A 21704-nucleotide genomic window follows, 5' to 3' on the forward strand; every position below is an offset into this window, starting at 1 on the left:
TACCTGGGAGGATTTTGTGAAGATTAAATGATGATACATGTAGCATACACAAGTCCAGTGCCGGCTACCTGGTAGTCAGTGTTCCCCCTCCTAGAGCCAGGCATTTCAACGATTAAAAACACATGTAGACAAACGAGACTGTATGTTGTTGTTAGTAATCTTTAACATGAATTTTCATTACTTTTGAAGTTGGTGGTGATTGCGTTTGATGATGGTGAGCCTGTGATGTCCAGCAGTGCCGTAGTGAAAATCCTTGTCTTACATCCTGGAGAAATCCCACAGTTCACACAAGAGGAATATAGGTATTGATTCTTATTAGCTTTTGTAATTAATAAATGGCTTTGCTTGGTTTTGGCCTCTAAAAATTGATGTGATATCTGAATTTATCAATGAAGTGTTCCCCCAATTCTAGCCTGTTTTTCAAAATTAATATAACATTATATTTATTTTAAAAGTTAATCTACTTAAAATGACACTAGTGTAAATAGTATCCATTTTACTAATGCTTTTATGAATAATGGATTCTTTACAAATAATTAACACAAGCTTTGAAAAATATAACTTTATGTTTTGGAGTTTAAAATATAACTGATTAATGGTCTCAAAGGTGAGAAGTAGAGTAGCCATTTAGTTTCCTATTATTGCCAGACACACTATATTATCTAATTTTGACCGTCTCTGAATAATATTTCCACAAAAATCAGTGAAAGAGAGAGACACACAGAGAGGGTATGTGTATATTTATCTGTGTAATGTATATTACATATTATAGCTATAGAGTTAGTGTGTATATTCTCTCAGTCTGTCAGGCTGCCATAACAAAATATCATAAGCTGGGTGTCTTAAACAGCAGACATTTCTTTTCTCACAGTTTGAAGACTAGAAGCCTGAGATCAGGGTGCTAGCATGGTCAGGTTCTGGTGAGGACTCTCCCCTGGCTTCTCATTTGTCCTCACTTGAGGGAGAGTGACAGAAAGCAAGGACACTAATCCCAAAATAAGGACCTCACTCTCAGGTGCTGATCTAAACCTAATCACCTCCCAATAGCCCTGTCTCCATTGCTGTATTTTTGTCTCCAAGTTAAAACATTAATGCACTTTTTTGAGTATGTTAGAACCCATAGGAATTTTCTCACAAACATTTGAAGGAGACCCACTATATACTGCGTATTTACTATGTAGTTTTTCTGGACATAGCATTAAAGGGCAGCCAGTCATTGCATTCCGGAGGTTTTCAACCATGGGTGGAAACAACGAACTATATGAAAAATACAATACACTGTGGAAACACAATAACAGAAGCTCAGAGTGCTGAGGAAGCATGTTGCATAAACACTTAACTCTCTGAACATAATCAACATACTATTGAGCTGTATCTTGAAGGAAAATAGAGATTAGTCACTCAACAGAAATGTGGAAAGACGTTGCACACCAAAGACTCAGCATATATAGAAGTATAAATGAGGAATATGGAAGATGTATTGAGTCCCAGAATATTCTAGGAGGTTAGTCTCTCTAGAGACCAATTGGAAGAAAATTTCATAGAGGAGAACACTTTATCATATTCCAGAATTTTGACTTTATTGCTCTGGTAATTTCTAAGAACTATCTAAAATTTTTAAGATAGAGCAGGGACTAAGATACTGAAGGAGGAGGCAGGTGATGCATCTGGGAACATTTACCACACTCAACCAAGTAGTTCTCTCCTTTCATTAAAAGCTGTCCTTACAATATCCAAGTACTAAATTAATTACATAATATAACTACCAGAAAATTCTACATAACACATATGTAAACCATTGAGATGTAAACCATATTTTAAACAATATGAATTCTTTATCAATCTGTTTTAAAGGCCATTTTCTTCATGGTGTCTATTACTAACAATTCCCTTCCTTTTTTGTTGACATGGTAACCTCCAATTTTTTGATATAGAACATACAATTTACTGCTCTTTAAGAACTTATTTGAATGTGTTCATTTTGATCTCCTCAAGAGCCAAGACAAATGTAAACTAACTTTTGTTTCTCACTAAATTATCTAGCAGATGCCCCCAGAAAATATACTTACTGTTTGACGTGGTCCAAAAATCCCTGTTTCAGCCCAACAAAATCCCCGTCTTTGTTCTCCAAAACTTCTCACCCAAAGTCTACTTATTCCTTAGCATCCCCAAGAGAATAAAAAAGTTATGTAGTGCATACCACTTTCCCTTTAAATAAACTCAATAGATGGTGTCCCTTATCTCCGGGCTGTCATTTGGAGCTCATTTCCTTATTAATAGAAGCCTGACTTGCTCCTTAACTTTTCTTGCTAAAACATTGCGGCATTATGGCCAAGGTCATAGATCTCATCAGGGCATTTAGCTTTCTTTTCCAAATTGTCTTTGTTTAATTCCACCATTTAAAAATAATTTTTTCCATGAATAATTTACCATTTCTTACCTTCTCTGCATGGAACTACTAACTGCAAATAGATTCTATTAATAAAGTTGTTAACTTACAGAAGAAGCAACTAGCCAATTATTTGGTGCTAAAATTAAGAGCAGTCACATGATCATCTGTGAAAGAATTTTTAGCCTTCCATCGGAGAACATTTCTAATAATTACAACTAGTGCCCTGACTATCCCAGTTTGTCATTCTGATACCTAAAGGCAATTTGGTAATCTTGTTGCATCCTGCAGTTTAAGAAGAGAATCCTACATAGGAATCGATATAAGTGCTGTAATGGATGCAGTAGTACTTGAGTCCTTGTTTTGGTTTCTGTCCGACACCCAGAATTTGGATAATAAAAAAATCATATTAAATATTGGCAGAGTATACTACTTTTTGAATAAATGCAAATAATTTAATTTAAATATTTATATAGGCTTAAATTTGACCTAAAACATGGAATTAACTATTTAAAAACAAAAAACCCCACATAATGTTGATGATCATTTTTCTTTATCAAGCATGGCTTTATCATTTACCCATTCTGGTATTTTTAAAGATTTTTGGAGAAGTACAGAGCAGGGAGTTGCTGGATACCACCTACATCTTTTCTTCTTCCTCCTGGGCATACAGTTAGACTGCATTTCCCGGCCTCACTTGCTATATATGCAGCCAGGTGACTTTGATTCCTGGCCAGTAAAATGCAGAACAATATGATCTGCACAATTTCTTGGCCTGGTTTAACCTTTTCACCTGTTGGATGGATGGCATGGAAAAAGACCCAGGAAACCTTGTGAGCCATATGTCCACAGTAGTAGAAATACGATATAAAAGGAGCTTAGGCCTCTGAATCACAGCTTGGAGGAGAGCTACCTAAATAGGGATGCCCTCAGTGAATCATGTAAGCAAGAAACATGGGGCTTACCTATCATGTTAGCTAGTTTCAACTAATATAGTTATTCAACACTTTATTAGTATGAAACAACTAAAAGAGATTAAGCATTTTAGAAACTTTTCTCATTTATATTGCAATATTTCCCAGTTTGTCATTTAAAAAAAAGTATTCATGGTAGAATAGTTTTATTCTTATATGTTATTTTCTTTTTATATTTCAACTACTAGCTTTGGCAAAATACACCATTTCAAACTTCTGTGATGGCCACAGAGTCTCCTTTCTAAACAGAAAAAAAGGAAATAAAAGAATGCTTGCTAGACATCTCATGTGTCTCCTTCCCTCTCCTGTACATTCTTTTTAAAATAATAAGAGAATTAATATTTATTTTCTTTGAATTTGAAGCAAATCTCAAATGAAAATTTCTGAATGTTTTAAATTATTTAGAGTGATTTCAACACATCAAGTATAAATATTACATATTCCAAACTCAGCCTTTCTGGACTTCAAGCTAAAGTTTGGCTATTTGATTACAATTAATTACTTTCTCCACTTCCCAGAGAAGTTCAGTTGTCTTCATCATAAAAGACCGAGAAAAAGAAAGTGAAAAGAAAACATAGCAGAGTGTAAATGAAAGTTATAAGCTATAAACTAGCTTTGTGGAAACCAACAAAAAGATCTGAGAGGTGGCAGTTACTATTTGGCAAAACAGTTTCCAATGTACCAGTTCTACCTAGACATAGAAACAAAATTCATTATTCCTTTTATAAAATGAAAAACATTTAAATGTAGAGCTACTGGTAATTGCTTGGTTGCTGGAATATAGCAATAGAGCTGTCATCATCTCTTCTAAAATTATCAAAGAGCAGTAGCAACCAACAAATAATAAGCATCATAGCAAATACTTGAATATTTGCGAAAGGAAGAATGTATTAGCTTGCCAGCTAAGTTTTTGATGACAGATAATTAGGTTAGCTGAGCAATGCAAAAGTAGCAATCCAACAGAAAACCAAACCCTCATTTCATGTACTGAATTGTTTTGTCTCTGTTTTCTTGTCATATTTAAAAACTGTCTTACTTTCTGCAAAATTATTTGAAATAGAAATACTGAAGAATGTAAAATTATTCTAGGACCTTTCAAAGACCAATTATTAAGCGAAATAATTTAGCTTGTCAAGATTAGAAGCTTCTCACATTATTTTTCTTGTTTATAATTTATAATATTCGAATTTTTTCTGCATGTTGGAAAAAGATTTGACTTTGTCTTTCCTCAAATCCTGTGAACTGGAGTTGTCTGCTGATGGACTGGCTTCAGGCAATTTTTCAGAGTAGGAGACTGAAATGGGAAAGCAATTTGCCCCTTACGGATTTACTTTTATGATGGCCCGATTTATAGTAATTCTTCAAATAAGTATGCACTTGACTCTCTTTGGTCTCCATGGCCGTTGTAATAGTTGAAACAGACTAAGTTTGTTCATTTCATGACCTCTTCAAACCAATCTTTACTTGAGTCACTTAATTAGGTTAAACGGAAGACGAAGACATCATCTGCTTCATCTGTCTGTCATCAGATGAACATCTACATTTTCAAGGAAGCACTGAGTTCTTAAAACTGTCAAAAAGTATGACTCCAGATTGTGTAATATTTATCTATATAATTGTAGACAGCATTGATATTATTTAGAAGCATGCACACAACCCAAAACTTCAAAATTATAAACAAATTTTTATTTTAATGCATCATTCTAGTTTTATTTGGTTCTTTTAACTTCTCTTTTTGACAAACAAGGAAATATCAGTAATCTCAGTGTCATAGTTTAATGCACAAATCATCATTTATTTATATTTCTCTTCTCCCTTTTCTTGAAACAAATTCCTGAAAGAGCTAATGGCATTTCTTTATCCCTTATTGTTGAAGCACCCCTCCCTCCTCAAAATCATCTCCAGGTGACTTTGGTTTTTTTTTTTACAATGAATTAAGTTCAAGTATTAGCATCTTCCTCACATAAATCTTGAGTTATTACCAATCAGGCAGTTGAGAAGCTTTTCTATATGAATATGCAATCTCATATCTTAATTTAAACCATTTTCCTTAAATTGGTTTTCATTGGAAGTAGAGAAAACTAGGTTAATCTTACACATAAAAAGTCTTTTCTCAAAGTCATATCATATAATGGATGAAATAGACCGTTGAGATCATTTAGTTAGCATAATAATTTAATACTTGATTTCTCTAATATCTTTGTCACAAAGTTTTCTAGGCTTTTTAAAAAAACTTACAGTCATGAGAAATGTACTCCTTAACTTTGAATAGCTATGAATGTTGGAAAGTTCTTATGCCAAGATTATTATTGTATTTATTCTTTTAAATTATTTTTATGAGTTTTTCTCAGAGTCCTCATCAATTTTAGCATTCACTCCTTTTTTTAAGTAGTATGACTGTATAGGGAAGGAAAAATAATTCCCCCTGTACTCTTCTGAGTTCTTAGCTGAGACCCCTGCAATAAAAAACAGATTAACAAGAGAAAACAAACGCAGGTTTACTAACATGTATACCTTATGTGTGCATGGGATATGCCCAGGAAAAAAATGAATAACTCACAGAGGTGGTTTTAGAATGCAGGATTAAATAACATCTTAATGGAGAACAAGGGGCGATGTAATCCCCTTAGGGAATAATAACTTTCAGAAAAGGTGAATGGGTCCTTAGAAGAATAGGTGGGAAAGTATGACAATTTGGGACAAAGTTTGTCCGGGTGTGGTGTCCACTTCTAGCCTCCTCTCCTGTGATAAGAACCAATCTTTTTCACTTGGTGAAACTCCTAGGGAGGGGTCTATGACAGTTGGGGTGCTTTGGAAGGATCTGTCTTTTGGTAGAGGAGGGAGCTCAGAGAAAACCTCTCCCTGAATTTGCTGATTTTCAAGCTCATACAGCTTAAAATAATCAATATACCAAAGTGGCATATTTGGGGGTGGCATGTAATAAATTACAGTGGTATTTTGGGGTGGAATATTCTGCTACCCTTCAATTGAAACTGAGCTAAACTCTTTTGTTGAGACGGATGTGACAAATCATGTTTTCCTATCAATCCTTAGAAGGTATCTTGGCAAGGATTGGGCTTATTGGGAAAGAGAATTTGTAGTGTCTGCCATTAATGTGGAACAAAAGAGTGATAGTAACCACATAATAGCTGATCTAAATGAAATGTTAATTGCAGTTTCTCATCCTAGTGAAAAATGTCCTAGAACATATGGAAAACTCTTCTACATTGTTATAATATTTAAATAACAGTTTACTATAATCCTCAAAGTTTTCTTTTTTTTTTTGCCTCCACAAAAATTGATATATTAAATCTACTCAGTTTATTCATCTTCATTTTAAAAACTAATATATATTAACATTTATTTTGATATATATTAAAATTACATATTATTTTTTAAAATTTTCTTCATCTTTATTTTTCTTAGAACTCTTTTTGTGTTTATGAATATTCTGAATTTCATTTAGATATTTCAAAGTACTAATACTCTTTTTTACCTTTAACCACATTAATGTCTTGTGTTAGTTCAGTTCCGCCCTCTAACAATTAGATATGAAGATGAGATTTAACAAGCAAATATTTTATTAGGTGAAATACTGGTGTGAGAGAAATGAGAGACAAGCAGAGCAAGGGTAGGAGACCCTTCAGACCACATGCATTCTGACACCAAGTGGAAAAGAGGGAGAGAGAAGGTTGTATAGAAACATCCTAGCCTACTGTGTTTTTTAAGTGACTACTCTGTCATTTAAGGAAGGTTCTCCATGATGATGGGGCAATCCTCGGTCCACGGTGAGATCTCCCAGAGGCCCTCTCTCCTAGGAAGGACCCGCCTTAGCTTCTCGCAGTCATTATCTGTAAGCGGGGCCTAGGTGGCATTGCCTCTATAGAAACACAGCAGCTGGGGCTTTGGTCCACGGGCTTCCTGCGGTTGGAGGCTGTGAGGCAACTCTCAGTTGCCATCGTGTGTTCCTAGCTGTGTTCATAAAGAGGTGTTCAGTCAGTTACCTACTGGGATCTTTTGGAAACTAGTTATACTGTCATAGTCAGAAAATACATTTTATATATATTTTTCGTTTAATCCAGGCAGAAATATCAAAATTCTAATAGTAATTCAAACACATAATATTACTTCAGAATAAAGTAACTCTTGTAGGTCGAGTTATCATTCATAAGAATGACATTTGCCCTTCATCTCAAGATGATGGACTAAGACTTACACACACTGAGATTCACCTGTAATCAGTTTTAAAGGTAAATATCATGGAAAGGTCAGTACGTCTGGAATAGATCATAGAATCTAAATGTGAATATTGATTTTGAATAGGAAATGCGGTATCTGACACAATTTATCAAAAATTTTATTAAAGACAATTGCTTACAACTTTTCCAAAAAGTTATGCTAGCAATATAAACATAACTTTCGTATTTATTTAAAATGGAAATGTATCAACACTGGTAATTAAACTTTGCATGATTTAATGTTGCTTTCATATTAATTTTTAAGGATTCATGTATTTTAAAATGGACTTTCCATAAAAACAAATCAAAAATTTATATTTTTATGTAAAGAAAAGAGAAAGGGCAAATGCCCCTAAAATATTTTATTAACCTCTTGAACAAGTTGTTATTTTACTAACTCATAGAAAAAATATTGTGAGTCCTTTTTAATTTCCAGTATTATTCAAATTTAATATTTCAAATCCAAAATTAGGATATTATATAATATATCTATCTTCACAGTTTTTAAAAAAATTAAATCCCCTGAGTGGAAAAAAAAAATCTTACCAGTTTTTCTATTAAAGTTAAAAACAAAAATGACACTTTGCTGTTCAATGTGAATTAGTCTTGCAACAAATGACAACACAAAAATTTTGTACAGTTTGTATTGAAAATATGTTTTATAAGTAGCTTTATATTACTAAAAATAGAGTTGATTTTATAAAGAACTATAGAGGATTAATCGTTCACCTCCAGGTATGCAAAAACAGAGAGAAAGCATAATTTGAAATTCAGAAATCTATTTTATATAGTATGAAAAATGAAAACAACTTTATAACAATGGCCAAAGGAATGGTAAATGAGCAATTCCAGTTCGCATCTCATTAAACAAGAGAATTAAAATTACCCTACATTGAGGCATATTGCTACCATTTTTATATAAACCACACAAGTTCGAACTTGGAACTTGGGGATTTTGAGAAAACAACTATTGGTCTTGATTTCAAAGAATGAAAAAAAAGGTATCTGTAAACTATTACTATAATATAAAATAAACCCACATGCAGACAGTGTCACTTGTTTGCTAAGGTTATTTTCTATTTTAATTTAGATTTATTGTCAAATATAAAACATTACTTTACCTGAAATTAACCTTTCCTGTCGTTTTATGGCACTACTCAAATCTTGCCTTAAAGATAATAGACTTTTCCTCTTTAACTATTGAAACAGTGTGTAACCAGTGAAAGAGTGATATTTTATAAATGATATTTCTCCATCTGAACCCATGGCCCTACTCTATCAGAATCTTTAAGCATGATTCAGAAAAAAAAAAAAAACCCTGAAAATTTTTAATAAGTTCTTCAGCTAATTCTATGGTTTTGAAGTTTGAAAGCCAATGACTAAAATAGATTAGATAAACTCTATTAAGGGGAACAATAAACTAAACAAACATACACATTCTAGGTTGCAGATTTAGCTTTCAAATAGTGTTTTGAACTTGAGAAGGTGTTTATGACTAAGGCTTACAATTTTCTTATCTTCAAGATGAGGGCACTTTATGGATCTGAATACAAGCAAAACTCATAACAATAGTAAGCACACTTTGGAAGATGTGTAAAACAACAGTGTGTAACCATTCGGTCCTTTATTAATTTATAATTCTTATCTACAATCCATCTGAAGATTTCTGGGAGAACTGGTGTCTCTCTCCTGATTCACGTCTTTTTTTTTTTTTTTAAATATATCTTTATTGATTTCAGAGAGAAGAAGGGAGAGGGAGAGAGATAGAAACATCAATGATGAGAGAGTCATTGATCGGCTGCCTCCTGCACGCCCCCTGCTGGGGATCGAGCCCGCAACCCGGGCATGTGCCCTGACCGGGAATCAAACCTCTTTCTCCTGGACCTTAGGTGGGTGCTCAACCTTTGAGCCATGCCGGCTGGGCTGATTCATGTCTTTTTTAAGCTGTTTTTCTTGGTTAAATATGTAAAATTATATCACCCTGGTAAAATTACTTCAAAGTTACAAATAAGAGTTCCAGTGGGTGTTTTTATTTTCCTTCCTACTTTCATTAAATTCCTCCATAGTAGGTATAAAAATAGTTTCTTAATTGATACTGATTTGCAAATATATTGAAGTCAAACATGTCAAAATAAATTAGATTTGTTTCTCAGAAAGAAAGCAATAGAGCCAGATTGAATCCCAGTGTAATTTTATAGCATCTATTTACAAACACTTTTGTATCCTAAACTGCTTGGCATTTAAAATAATGAGTTTTATGTGACACATATAACATTTAGTTTTATTGTTACTTCTTGAACCCAACAATAAAAGTATATTTTAAATTGTAGAATAATTGTTGCATCTATATTTATATTGTAAAAACTAGGTCTAACATTTGGAAACTAAAATTCTGTTATTTTAGTATATTCATTATTCAAATGACAAAGATGTTAAAACATATTTAATTGAGAGAGATTTATTGTAGTCTACATTTTCAAAAAAGAATCAATTTGAAATGTTAAACAGATATTGATAAAGTACTTTATCTATCCATAAGAAAATTATATTCTAATTATTTTTCATATAAACTCTGTATGAGTTAACTTTACTGGGTTGTACTTTATCTGAAAAGATTTATTTCTAAGCAAGAGATTTGGAGTCATTTGATCAATTTTCTTCTTACTAAAATGCAGCTATTTGTGGTACATTCTTACGATGTTATATGATTCAGCAATAAAATGTACCAATCTACAAAAAACATGGAGGAAGTATAAATATATATAAACTTAGAGGCCTGTCCAAAAAGACTACAGACTGTATGATTTAAACTATATTCTGGAAAAGGCAAAAGTATACACATAGGAAAAGGATCAGTGATGGCAGGTTCAGGGGGAGGGAAGAATGAATAGTGAAGAGCAGGAGATATTTGTGGTCACTGGAAACTATTGTGTATGATACTGTATTTGTGGATACATGACTTAGACATGTGTCCAAATCCATAGTACTAGACAACACAAAAAATTACACCTGATGTAAGTAAACTGTGGACTTCAGTTAATAATTTTTCAATATTGGCTCATCAATTGTAACAAATGAACCACACTAATGCAAGACATTAACAATAGGGAAAACAGGAGGTGGGGGTGCTTAGGGAACTCTACTTTCTGCTCAATTTTTCTGAAAACCTAAAACTATTCTAAAAAACAAAGTTTATTGATTTTTTTAAAATGTTCATCTCTTTTACATGTAAAATTTAGGGAGTGAGAACAATGCAAATAGTAAGATAATGAACTAATAAAATTTAAATTTGATATCTATTATAACTAAGGTTTTTCAATTGAACTATTATTTTGTCTCTATTTAAGTATTAGTTTAGGTGATTTTAAAATTTCAGTCAAAATTTGTGGGTTTGGTTTACAATGGTCAATAAAGCCCAATGTGCTGTCCTTGGGGAAATAAGAGGAGCTACAGATGCCATCAGGAAAGTGTCAGGAACAGGGCATCAGACCCAGCTCAGATCAAACCTTGTGAAAGAGCCTCTGGTGAAGGCCCTTCCTGAAGGCACTTTTAAAACAACTGAGGTTCCCTTCGATAAATGATTGGATAAATAAGAGGTGGTACATATATGCAGTGGAATACTAGTGGGCCATAAAAAAGGTGAAATATTGCCATTTGTGACAATGTGGATGGATCTTGAGAATATCATGCTAAGCAAAATAAGTTAAATGGAAAAAGTCATGAATCTTATGATTTCACTCATTTAAGGGAAATAAAACTGAAAGCAACAAACAAATAAGACAAAAGCAAACTCATAGACACAGACAACAGGTAGTGGTTACCAGAGGGAAAGGGGGTCGGATATATGGTGACGGAAGGAGATTTGACTGTGGGTAGTAAACACACAATGCAGTATACAGATGACTTATCAGAGAATTGTACACTTGAAACCTATGTAATTTTATTAACCAATATCACCCCAATAAGTTTAATTTAAAAATTAAAATAAATAAAATAAGAAATCGTCTGTCTCTCTAGTGTTCAAAGTCCACATCTGTTAAAGATACATTCATTTCCTTAGCATGCTCTTAGCATTCATTTTCTGGACAGCGGGTTTCCAGATGATCTCCTGATCTTAGGCGTCCTTGGTAGGCGGTGTAGTTCCACTATTGAGCCTTACCTGTTTTAAGTGCCTCTTTATGTAAAAGTGATTTTTCTGTTATGTCAGCAGTAAATCTAGCTTCAAAAAGTAGAATTCTTGAATTTCAGACATTCAACAACTATTTGTTTTGAATTAGGTGCTAAAAAGTTAATTGGAAAAGGGTCAATGATGCATTGCTCATATAAAATAGATGAATTGCAACTATATAATTAATAGGAGAAAATTTTGTTTTTTAAAAACCTATTCGAGGAATCCTCTATTTGGCCATAATTCTTTGCTTCTGAAGTTAATCAATAGGTTGCTATTGTGCTCAACAGAAAGAAAAGAGGCAATGAGAAATCACTTTATATCAGACTCAGGATGACAGACTGGAAACTTTCAAACTGTTTAATCTAAAAATCATAAACTGTCAGCCCATAGGTCAAACCAGGTCAGATGATGATTTCAAAAATAAATTTCCATTGGTTGCCAATAAGTAAAAGTTTATAGAATTCACATAAAATTTTGAATTTACTTTTCCACTTTAAAACACACTGGACTTGCACTATTGCATAGTAGTTACCCTTAGTAAAAAAAGCATGCAGTGTGACCAGTTCTTTTCTCTTACCCCTTTCCTATTCATTTATGCGCAGCTCATTTTATTCAGTTTCATAATCTTTCTTCTCTGTCATCTGATTTTAAGAGTCTTGATTTACACCAAGTGCTTCATTTTGTATCCAAATTATATCTCTCTCCAAAGGGAATATGTAGTTTACCCCAATCATGTAACTGCTACTTTCCAGGGCATAAAACAAAAATAAAGTGGGTCCTGTCTGGCAATAAATAGAAAATAATGGAAATTTTATAATCTAATGCTCATTATCAGAGAGGTCCACTTAATTCTAGCCTGGAAAAAATTGCATTTTTATGGTATGTTTTGATTCCTGTAGAAAGAAGTGTGTTGGAACAATAAAGACAAAGGTTAATAAGGAGATATTTTGTCTAGAAGTAAATCTGTTTTAAACATTTAGTAACAAATAGAATTTTAAATGCTTTTACTAGTATGCATTTAAATTCTTTCTTAAATTATATCAGTTAATTTGTCCAGTATTAATCATTTCCATCCATATTGTACAAAAATACACATGAAATATTATTTTTAAAGTTTGAAGTAAAAGATGGCATTTTTCTAAAGCATAAGGTACATTGCTTCCGACTTTATATTTCTATACTTTATAAGGACAAATAAATTAATTGTGGAAGGTACAAAATTTAACTTTTATTTCAGGCAGTAACAAGGTAGGCAAGTAAACAATTTAAGCAGTGTTTCATTTCATAAGAATTTAGTTTATGAAAATTATTTCAGAATATGACTAACATTGTTTCTTATATCAAACTTAAGTTGCACATAATTTGATCTGTCTTAAGTTAACAATTCATTGCTCTTAATATTCAAGCCATGTGTATCAGCTATCTATTGCAGCTTAGCAATATTAACACAAACTTAATACATTACAATAATGCATATATCATCTTGAAATTGCTGTGGCTCAGGAATTGACCACCTGTGTTCTCAGTTCCATAGTCTCATGCAGTTTTGAATCAAGAGTATGGCCAGGGCTAGGGCCTCATCTGCAGCTTGACTAGGGAAGGGCCCACTTCCAAGCCCATGTGGTTTGGGTAGGATTCAGTTCCTTGTGGGATGTTGGACTGAGGGCCTCAGTTCCTCCCTGACCATTGGTCAGACATCACCTTCAATATCTTGTCATGTAGACAGTTCCATATGTTCACTTCATAAATCCAGTGAGGGAGATAGAGTCTCCTGAGCAAGAATAAGGTTACAAGTCAAAATCATATGTTACATAATCACCGAGGTGACCGCACATCTACTCTGTCAATTTCTATCAGGAAGAACAGTCACTCTCTGCTCCTCCTGGAAGAGGAGAGGAATACTCAGGGGTAGGGATACCAGAAGCGGGCTATTATCCAAGGCCTTTTTAAAGGCTACTGTGTTTCCACAGGTCTCTGATTTTAACTCTTTTCATGTTTTTATTTCATAATCACCATGATATAACACTAAGCAATGTGACAAACAGAACATTCTCTTAATGTCTCTTTATTATCTAAGGTAGCATACAATGATGTGTCTATTCACAATCAAAACAGTTCATCAAAACCAACCTAGTGTCACTTCTGCAAATGCCTTCCATTTTGTGGTAGATTACTCTCATTTTTGGTTCAAAGTTACCAAAGGCATCCTTATTTTACTGAACTAAAACCATGATACTGACTAAATAAATTGCTTATAGAATATAATTGCGTTTCTCAGATATCTTAAGAAGTGTCTACCTAGGCAAATGTATCTTTTTCTAATCTAAATATGTTTTTCTTAAATTAGTTGGGATTCTTCAATTGGAGATGACACAAATATTAGATAAAAGAGAAATAAAAGAAAATTTGATTTTTTCTAACTGAAGTAATGACCTTACCTACCTTTAAATATTGCAGAATTTAGAATATTAGTCTAAGTGTAGGGATTCTGTTTTCAGCCCCAAGTTATTTCATTTGTGTTGGAATCATGATTAACAAGAACCTTCTAATAGGGTACAAATATTAAAATTATAGCAAAAAACAACAACCAAAATAAACATTTTTTTCCCTAATAGTTAATAGTAAAATTTCTGGACACAACTTCCATTGGCTTTGAGAGACATTTACCATGCATAAACACTGAGCAAAAAAGATAAATTGTCTTCACTGGCCAGAGAGAGCTAATGTGTTTTTCCAAATATCCTGGAGTTTGGTCAGCTCTACCCAAATCACTTAGACTGAGAATGGAGGAGGTGTAGTTATAAAAACAAACTCTGGATGATGTTAACAAAAGAAGGCAGACAAGATTCAGGAGAGTAAAATAAATAAAAAAATAGTTATTAACCATGCAATGAATATATCGACCACCATTAGGCAACTATAAGATATATCACCTTACATTGAGGTAATCGAGTGAAACAAGTATATGGACTACAGTGCCAAAGAACATAGCAATTTGGACAAGATGTTTATGAAGGGTTATATGTAATTAAATTTTCAGACTATATTTGTGTCTCAGTATTATAAAAGGCTTCAATAAAAGCACAGTATAATTGCACTGTGTAATCTAGATGAGAAGAATTGAGAAAATGGGGATAAAAATGAGAGGTAATATTAAAAGTATAAGTATTGAAATAAGACCATATGAAAGAAATGGCAATAGGATTTATCTTACCAATTTTAAAAAAGAAACTATAGTTTATTAGAAATCAAATGAATTAGACAGATTGATTAGACTACAAAAAGACTCAGAGATATTGTTAAAAATTGTCTTCAGTAATTTTCTAATCTACTGGAGCTGTATGATAGAAATGCCTCTGAATTACAAAAGTGAGATTATTTACATTAATTTATGAAAATAGTTACAATAACCTAGTTAGAGTGCCCAATATTACATAATGAAATTGAGATTTTGAGAATTACATAATGTGTTGTAAAAAATATGTTTTTGAAATTAAATAAATATCGTAATACTAGGGACATAGAGTGGCTACGAGTAAGCAAAATAAGCACGTAATTTCAAAAAAAAAAAAGTGAATTTTGTGATGCCATCTCTTCAAATACTTGTAGTACAGTTAGAGTTTTACAACCCAGCAAGAAGGACTCAAAAGAGAGGCTTGGAAGTCATTTGCTTAAATATGAAAACATCAGCAAAACAATAGCAACATTTTAGTTTAGCAGCTGAGGTAGCAAATTGTATCTATCTATGGTTTTCAGTCCAGAAGGTGCTTTAGAAACAGGTGAAAAGGATATTTTATAACATTTGGCAGATGATAAAGTAGTAGTATGTTCCATCTAAAGTTAAAAACAATGCAAGCAACAGGACATTATTAAAAGAGCATTTGCATGGTTTTAAACAATTTTTTAGGACGAGTCAGTGTACTTTCTGAAAAACTTCGGAAAATGCTAGTATTATTCTCATAAACACACACACAAAAACTACCATTCTATTATTAAATTCAAAATCCATCCTGGCAAAATGGGCAATAAAACAATGCGTTTCTGCGCACCTGCAGGCCTCCTCCGGTAAGCGAGCTTGCCACCCGGGGCACCGTGGTCGGGGTGATTGCGGCCGCGGCCGTCAACCAGAGCATCGTGTACTCCATCGTCGCGGGGAACGAAGAGGGTGAGTCCTGGTTACTCTGTGTTTCCACCATAAACCAACCGGCTCGGATTTGGAGTTAATTTCGGATTGAATTATTGTTTACTATATATTTCTAGAAAAACAAACAGGAAAACATTTCCAGCTTAAATGTAATTTTTGTGCTGAATTTGATTAAAAATCCAGTTATATTAATGAAAGTGATTACCCCCCCTCAGAAATACTAAATATCCAATTCTGGCAGCCTTCCCCCACCTTCTTATGTAGAGATATTTTAATGGTAGTTCTTCACAATTAATGTTTGACACTTTCAGCTTTAGGTTATGGTTATTACTTTCCCGAAGCCTCTTCCTATTGTTCAGTACCATCCACAACCCATACCCATGTCATTCATTAGCTAATCCTGAAGAAATTGTAGAACCATAAATAACTGTGAATGCCCAAAAAGGCAAATCCATGATAAAAGTCATGTATATTGTATAATATGGTCCCTCAAACAGTTAAATTAGACACACTATTAAGAATTTTAAGTAAATAATTGAACCTTTTTCTACCCATCATGTTTTACTAAGAATAGAATGGCTTGTGAGCCTCTAGGAGTAAGTCCATAGCTCAGTCTTATCCCCACTCTGTTTCACGTATTATCCACAAGTTAGTTGTCCTCTGCTTTCCTTTTGATGAACTGGATGGCCTGCCATTTTATAGGCAGTCAAAATAGTTAATATATATTTAATAAATGCACAAAGAACAAATATGTAATAAATATAAATGAATGTTAATACTGTTAAGCCACTTGCACAAAAGTTGTAAAGGCCTTTTTCAAGTATTTTAACAACCAACCATTACCCAAAATCGCTGCCCCTAAAGCAAGTGCTCAGTTTCTTTTTTTTTCTTGTGATTCTATCAGTTCTCTTCCTTGAATATAGCAGAGGAGCTCTACTTATTACTCTTTTCCTGACAGTGACTGCTTTTACAATCAATTTATTTATTTTTTAACATATGCTTATTAATTTATTTAACAAATTTATTGAGCATCTATTATGTACTAGTACTCCAGCCACAAGGGATAGGGCAGTGAACAAAATAGGCTGATCCTTGCCTTCATAGAATTTAATCATCTAATAAGAAGAGGTAGACAATAAACAGTATTAAACTGATAAGTATATAGTATTTAGGTAGTAATGAATGCTATGGAGAAAACTAAAGAGAAAAGTGCAATGTCAGTGCAAGAGGTGGGGTATTTTAAAATTTACCAAAGTGCCCTGCTCTTCACTCAAATGTATATTAAATGAGCAAATTCATTTAACAAATAGTCATCAGGGCAGAGTATTTTAAGCTATTTAAAATAATAAACCAGCCTGGCCAGCATGGCTCAGCAGTTGAACATCCACATATGATCAGGAGATTGAGGTTCGATTCCTGGTCAGGGCACATGCCCGGGTTGTGGGCTTGATTCCCGGTAGGGGGTGTGCAAGAGGCAGCCGATCAATGACTCTCTCATCATTGGTGTTTCTATCTCACTCCCTCTCCTTTCCTCTCTCTGAAATCAATAAAAAAATAATAATTATAAACCATATTTTCTAAATAACCAACCCAACATATTAAATTATGTTTCTCCCTAAGGTGTTCTTAGCAGGACACTAAATCTATAGGAAAATAAGATGCATTAAATCATAAAAAGTATAATAATTTAATAAGATCATAAAATAGTTAAACTTAAATGGGTTTCTTTACAACAAAATTTCTTAAAGTCTTTACTATGTTAGAAGGCCATCTGAGTCTAGGTTGAGGGATATAGTATGCATTGCTCCCAAATGTAATTGATCACAGAAACACTGATTTCCAGGAGAATCTCAAAAAAACTAGAATTTCAAGTCATGCAATTAGGGTAACACTGATGTTGATTGTTTCCAAAAGCCTGCTTCTTACCCCTTTTATGTGTTATTACTGTTATAAATATGTGTTTTTGAAATCACAGTGCCTTTTAAAGAGAATTATTTTTCCTTGTACTGTGCAGGAAATGACCAAGAATTTGTATTTTAATTCTAGGTAAGTTTGGAATTAATAACATCACGGGTGTCATCTACGTGAATGACGGTCTGGACTACGAGACAAGGACAAGCTATGTGCTGCGAGTCCAGGCTGATTCCCTGGAAGTGGTCCTCGCCAACCTCAGAGTTCCTTCGAAAAGTAAGTTATATTATTTAAATTTTAAATAAATGTATGGTGTTTCTGCTCATTTATTTTAATTTTTAAAAAATTTTAAATTACAGTTGACATATAATTTTATATTAGTTTCAGGTGTACAACCCGGTGGTTAGACATGTCCGGATTGTGGTTTTGTCCCCTGATCAGGGTGAATGTGGGAGGTAGCTGATCAATGTTTCCCTCTCACATTGATGTGTTTGTTTGTTTTTCTCTCTTTCTCCCTTTTCCTTCCTCTTTCCCTGAAATCAATAAAAACATATATATATAAAGGGATTTAGAATTTCCTGTCTCAGTTCAGCAATTGACAATTATAAAAAGTAAAAATCTCTGTTTCATTTACTTTAAATCTCACTTACTGATCTAGTGTCAAGGGCTGCACAGGTATAACCAAATCATTTTAAAAATCAAATTATACACAGTATGTCTTTGGAATTAAAATAATTAAGTTTTCTCTAATGATTATGCATCACTTGCAGAATTAAATTGTTTAAAAACAGCAGACCAGTTCTTTGAGTTTTTAAAGTCTTTAAACTGCAGGTAATTATATTTTTACAAAATATTATGTATGCTTCAAATTGTAAATCTAATTGACAAACCAGGAGTCGAAAGGTTAGGGTAGGTCTAAATTACATAATGTAAACTACATTATTCTAAATAAAAATAAATGTGAAAGTTAATTGAAAATTGTATTTGTCAACTTTCTTTGAAACAAATGAGCAGTTAGATGTAGAAAGCAAATTTTTGTAAATATTTAGGTCATAGAACTTGGCATTTTTCAAGAAATATCTCTGATTTATAAGAAAAGCAATATATTTAGTTTCTGTATGTGAATATAATACAACTAGCCCTCATTCCTGTAATTTGAATGTAAATCTAAGGCTAATAATAGTTTACCTAATGCACACATGAATGCTTGTATGTCCCATTATGCATGTAGAGGTAAGACCCAATAGCCAACTCATGAATTACATGCTTAGAAATGCATAAAGCCTAAAAGCTAAATGTAGTTTGTTTAATGCCTGATTCTTGAATATTGTCATTAACATTTCACGACTAACCTTTGCCTCTTGAGTGTGAAGTACAAACTCATGTATTTCTAACACATTTCATGTATTAATGACTGTTAATGGATTATAATCAATTCATAGCCATTAGCTATGCAAATAAGATCATTATGTAAATTAAGGTTAATTAATTAATTGTTTAAAGGTTCATCCCTTCATCAGAATTAGCTGCCCTGTGGTCTTTAGCTCCACCACATATCAAATGACTAACGATAATAAACAGAATAAATTGAATTCATTAAAGAAACATTTTATTGTGATTTCTTTACCAAGAAGTTACTAATGAAGTTATTTTTAAAGTAAGTTTTACAATTATGCTGTAACTGGATTTACTATTTAAATGCAAATTAATAACTAAAATAGAAAAAATTTGGAACTTATTTCAAAAATTTGACAGCAGCCATATTTAAAACATTTTAATCTTTTAGTATGGAAAATTTCAAACATAAATAAAATTACAGAGACTATTATAATGAACCTCCCTGCATCTACTAACCAGCTTCAATATTATCGAGTCCTGGGAACTCTTTCGTCTATACTTCCAACTGCTTCTGCACTCTATTGTTTTCAAGCAGGGCAGAAACATAGTATTTCATCTGTAAATATCCCAATATGTACCTCTTAAAAATAAGTATTCTTAAAATTTATCACAATGTCATTTTGACTCCTCCCCCAATTAACAAAAAATCCTCAATATCAACAAATATCCAGTTAATATTCATATTAACATTTTATTCACATCAGAATCTAAATAAGATCCACATGTTGCCATTGCTTGATATGTCTTTTGAATTTCTTTTAATTGATAGGCTTCACCACTGTCACAAAGTTTTATTCACCTTAATATTTACTTGTACAAGAAACCAGATTTCTAAATCCTGAGTTTTGATGACTATTTTCAATGTCTCATTTCATATTTTTCTCTGTCTCCTTTATTTCCTAAAAACTGGTAGTTAGATCCAGAGTCCTGATTAGATCCATAAAAACCTCATAAACCCACTGAAGGTCCATGAATGTTGATAAAACACGAACAATTCCTGGGTCTGAAAAGAAAGACCTTATTACTCATGGCAGTATTATCAGGAGTATCGGCATAGCAATGAGCCTGATGGCTCAATTCTTTAAACTTCACAGGCAAAATGTAGGGCCAGATAAGCCGGCACATGACTGGAGTGCACCACAGAACTTTGAACGTAGGGACTCTGACTCTGGGGTAAATTGCTGGACTACCTCAGGCATCTCTGCAAACATTATCTCCCTTTTCAGAATTGCCAGCTGCATAAACAATCCTATGTCCCAGGTTAAAAAAAAAAATTAAAAAATGTCTGGACATTGCAGCTTCGGCACACTCAGCAAGATGTATGGAGTGCCAGATGCTCAAGTTCTAATGCCTCCCAGAACCTGACTATCCATAGCTCAGTCTGTTCGTGATGACAGGAGATTCTGCACCATTCATAGGTTACATTGTCACCTTAATCAATTTCTTCAAATTTTTAAATACAAATTTGAATCCAAGGATAGTTGAAATATTTGTTGAACCAGTGTAATTGTTTCATAGTTGATGAATTTGGGAGCTTTTTAGTCCTCTGATGTTCACATAGTGTTAGCTGTTACCAAGTTTTCACTCAAGTGCCTTAGATCTTTTTAGTCAGGTCTCCTAGATACATTCTTTCCATTCTTAACTGCTGGCTTTTATCTTTTGAACTGAATTAATCACTTTTGGAAGTAGTGGGTAATATGATAAATACATGATCAAATGAATGACTGAATTATGAAAAAAAAATCCAAAGTAACAAAACATTTTAAAAGAGCAAATTTTCCCAAGAATTGATAACTAAACATAGAGAGAAAGTTTAAGTACTTTTGGCCTACTAGTTCATTAGAGTATTGCTAAAATAATAGTAGTAAAAATAAAATGTATCCCAATAAATCACAAATAAGACACATCTCTTAAGTTGTTTTCTATTCAACAAACTCTAGGCTTGCACACCACTGACTATTGGCTCAGGACCTACAGGGATGGCCAGTGGCAGCACTCAGTGCAGTATAGTAGAGGAGAGTGAACAGCCAACGTGAGTGACCAGAGGGGACTTTTCAAACGGGTCGGCCTTTGAACTGTATTCATAAGAATGAAGAGAAAAGTTTTGAAAAGACAGTTCCAGAGACAGAAGCACATATTAGAATTGATGAAAAATAAATATTAAACTGGAACTTTAAACAAAAGTACCAAGATACAACAGACCTAAAATTACAAAGAAATGTGCCAGAAATAGATACAGATTATCAAAGATGCTTAACATAAGAACAAACAGCACAACAATTAACCCCCTTAAAAACTCTTACTCCCAAAGAGAATTAAAAAGGTCAAACAAACAGATTTAGAAACGATTTCATGCAGAATATTCCCGTGGGAACAAAGTTGTAAAGTTGCATTTGCTTTCAGTTTCACAACGTGCTCAACCCAGAAAAGGGGGTTGCGGTAATATATATTCTTCCATCTCGAGTGCAATGGTGGCAAC

At 33.2% G+C, this 21704-nt stretch overlaps 1 protein-coding gene across 1 annotated transcript in view; it reads left to right on the forward strand.

The window, feature by feature from the left end:
- Positions 1-21704, forward strand: part of PCDH15 (protocadherin related 15) — a 904849-nt gene that overhangs the window by 794516 nt on the left and 88629 nt on the right. The window contains exons 26-28 of the mRNA XM_081159054.1: positions 190-302; positions 15828-15937; positions 17963-18103. Of these exons, the coding sequence (XP_081015180.1) occupies positions 190-302; positions 15828-15937; positions 17963-18103 (364 nt within the window). The remainder of the gene's footprint in view (positions 1-189; positions 303-15827; positions 15938-17962; positions 18104-21704) is intronic.

Source organism: Miniopterus schreibersii (genome assembly GCF_964146895.1).
Source record: "Miniopterus schreibersii genome assembly, chromosome: 14".
Taxonomy (NCBI): Eukaryota; Metazoa; Chordata; class Mammalia; order Chiroptera; family Miniopteridae; genus Miniopterus; species Miniopterus schreibersii.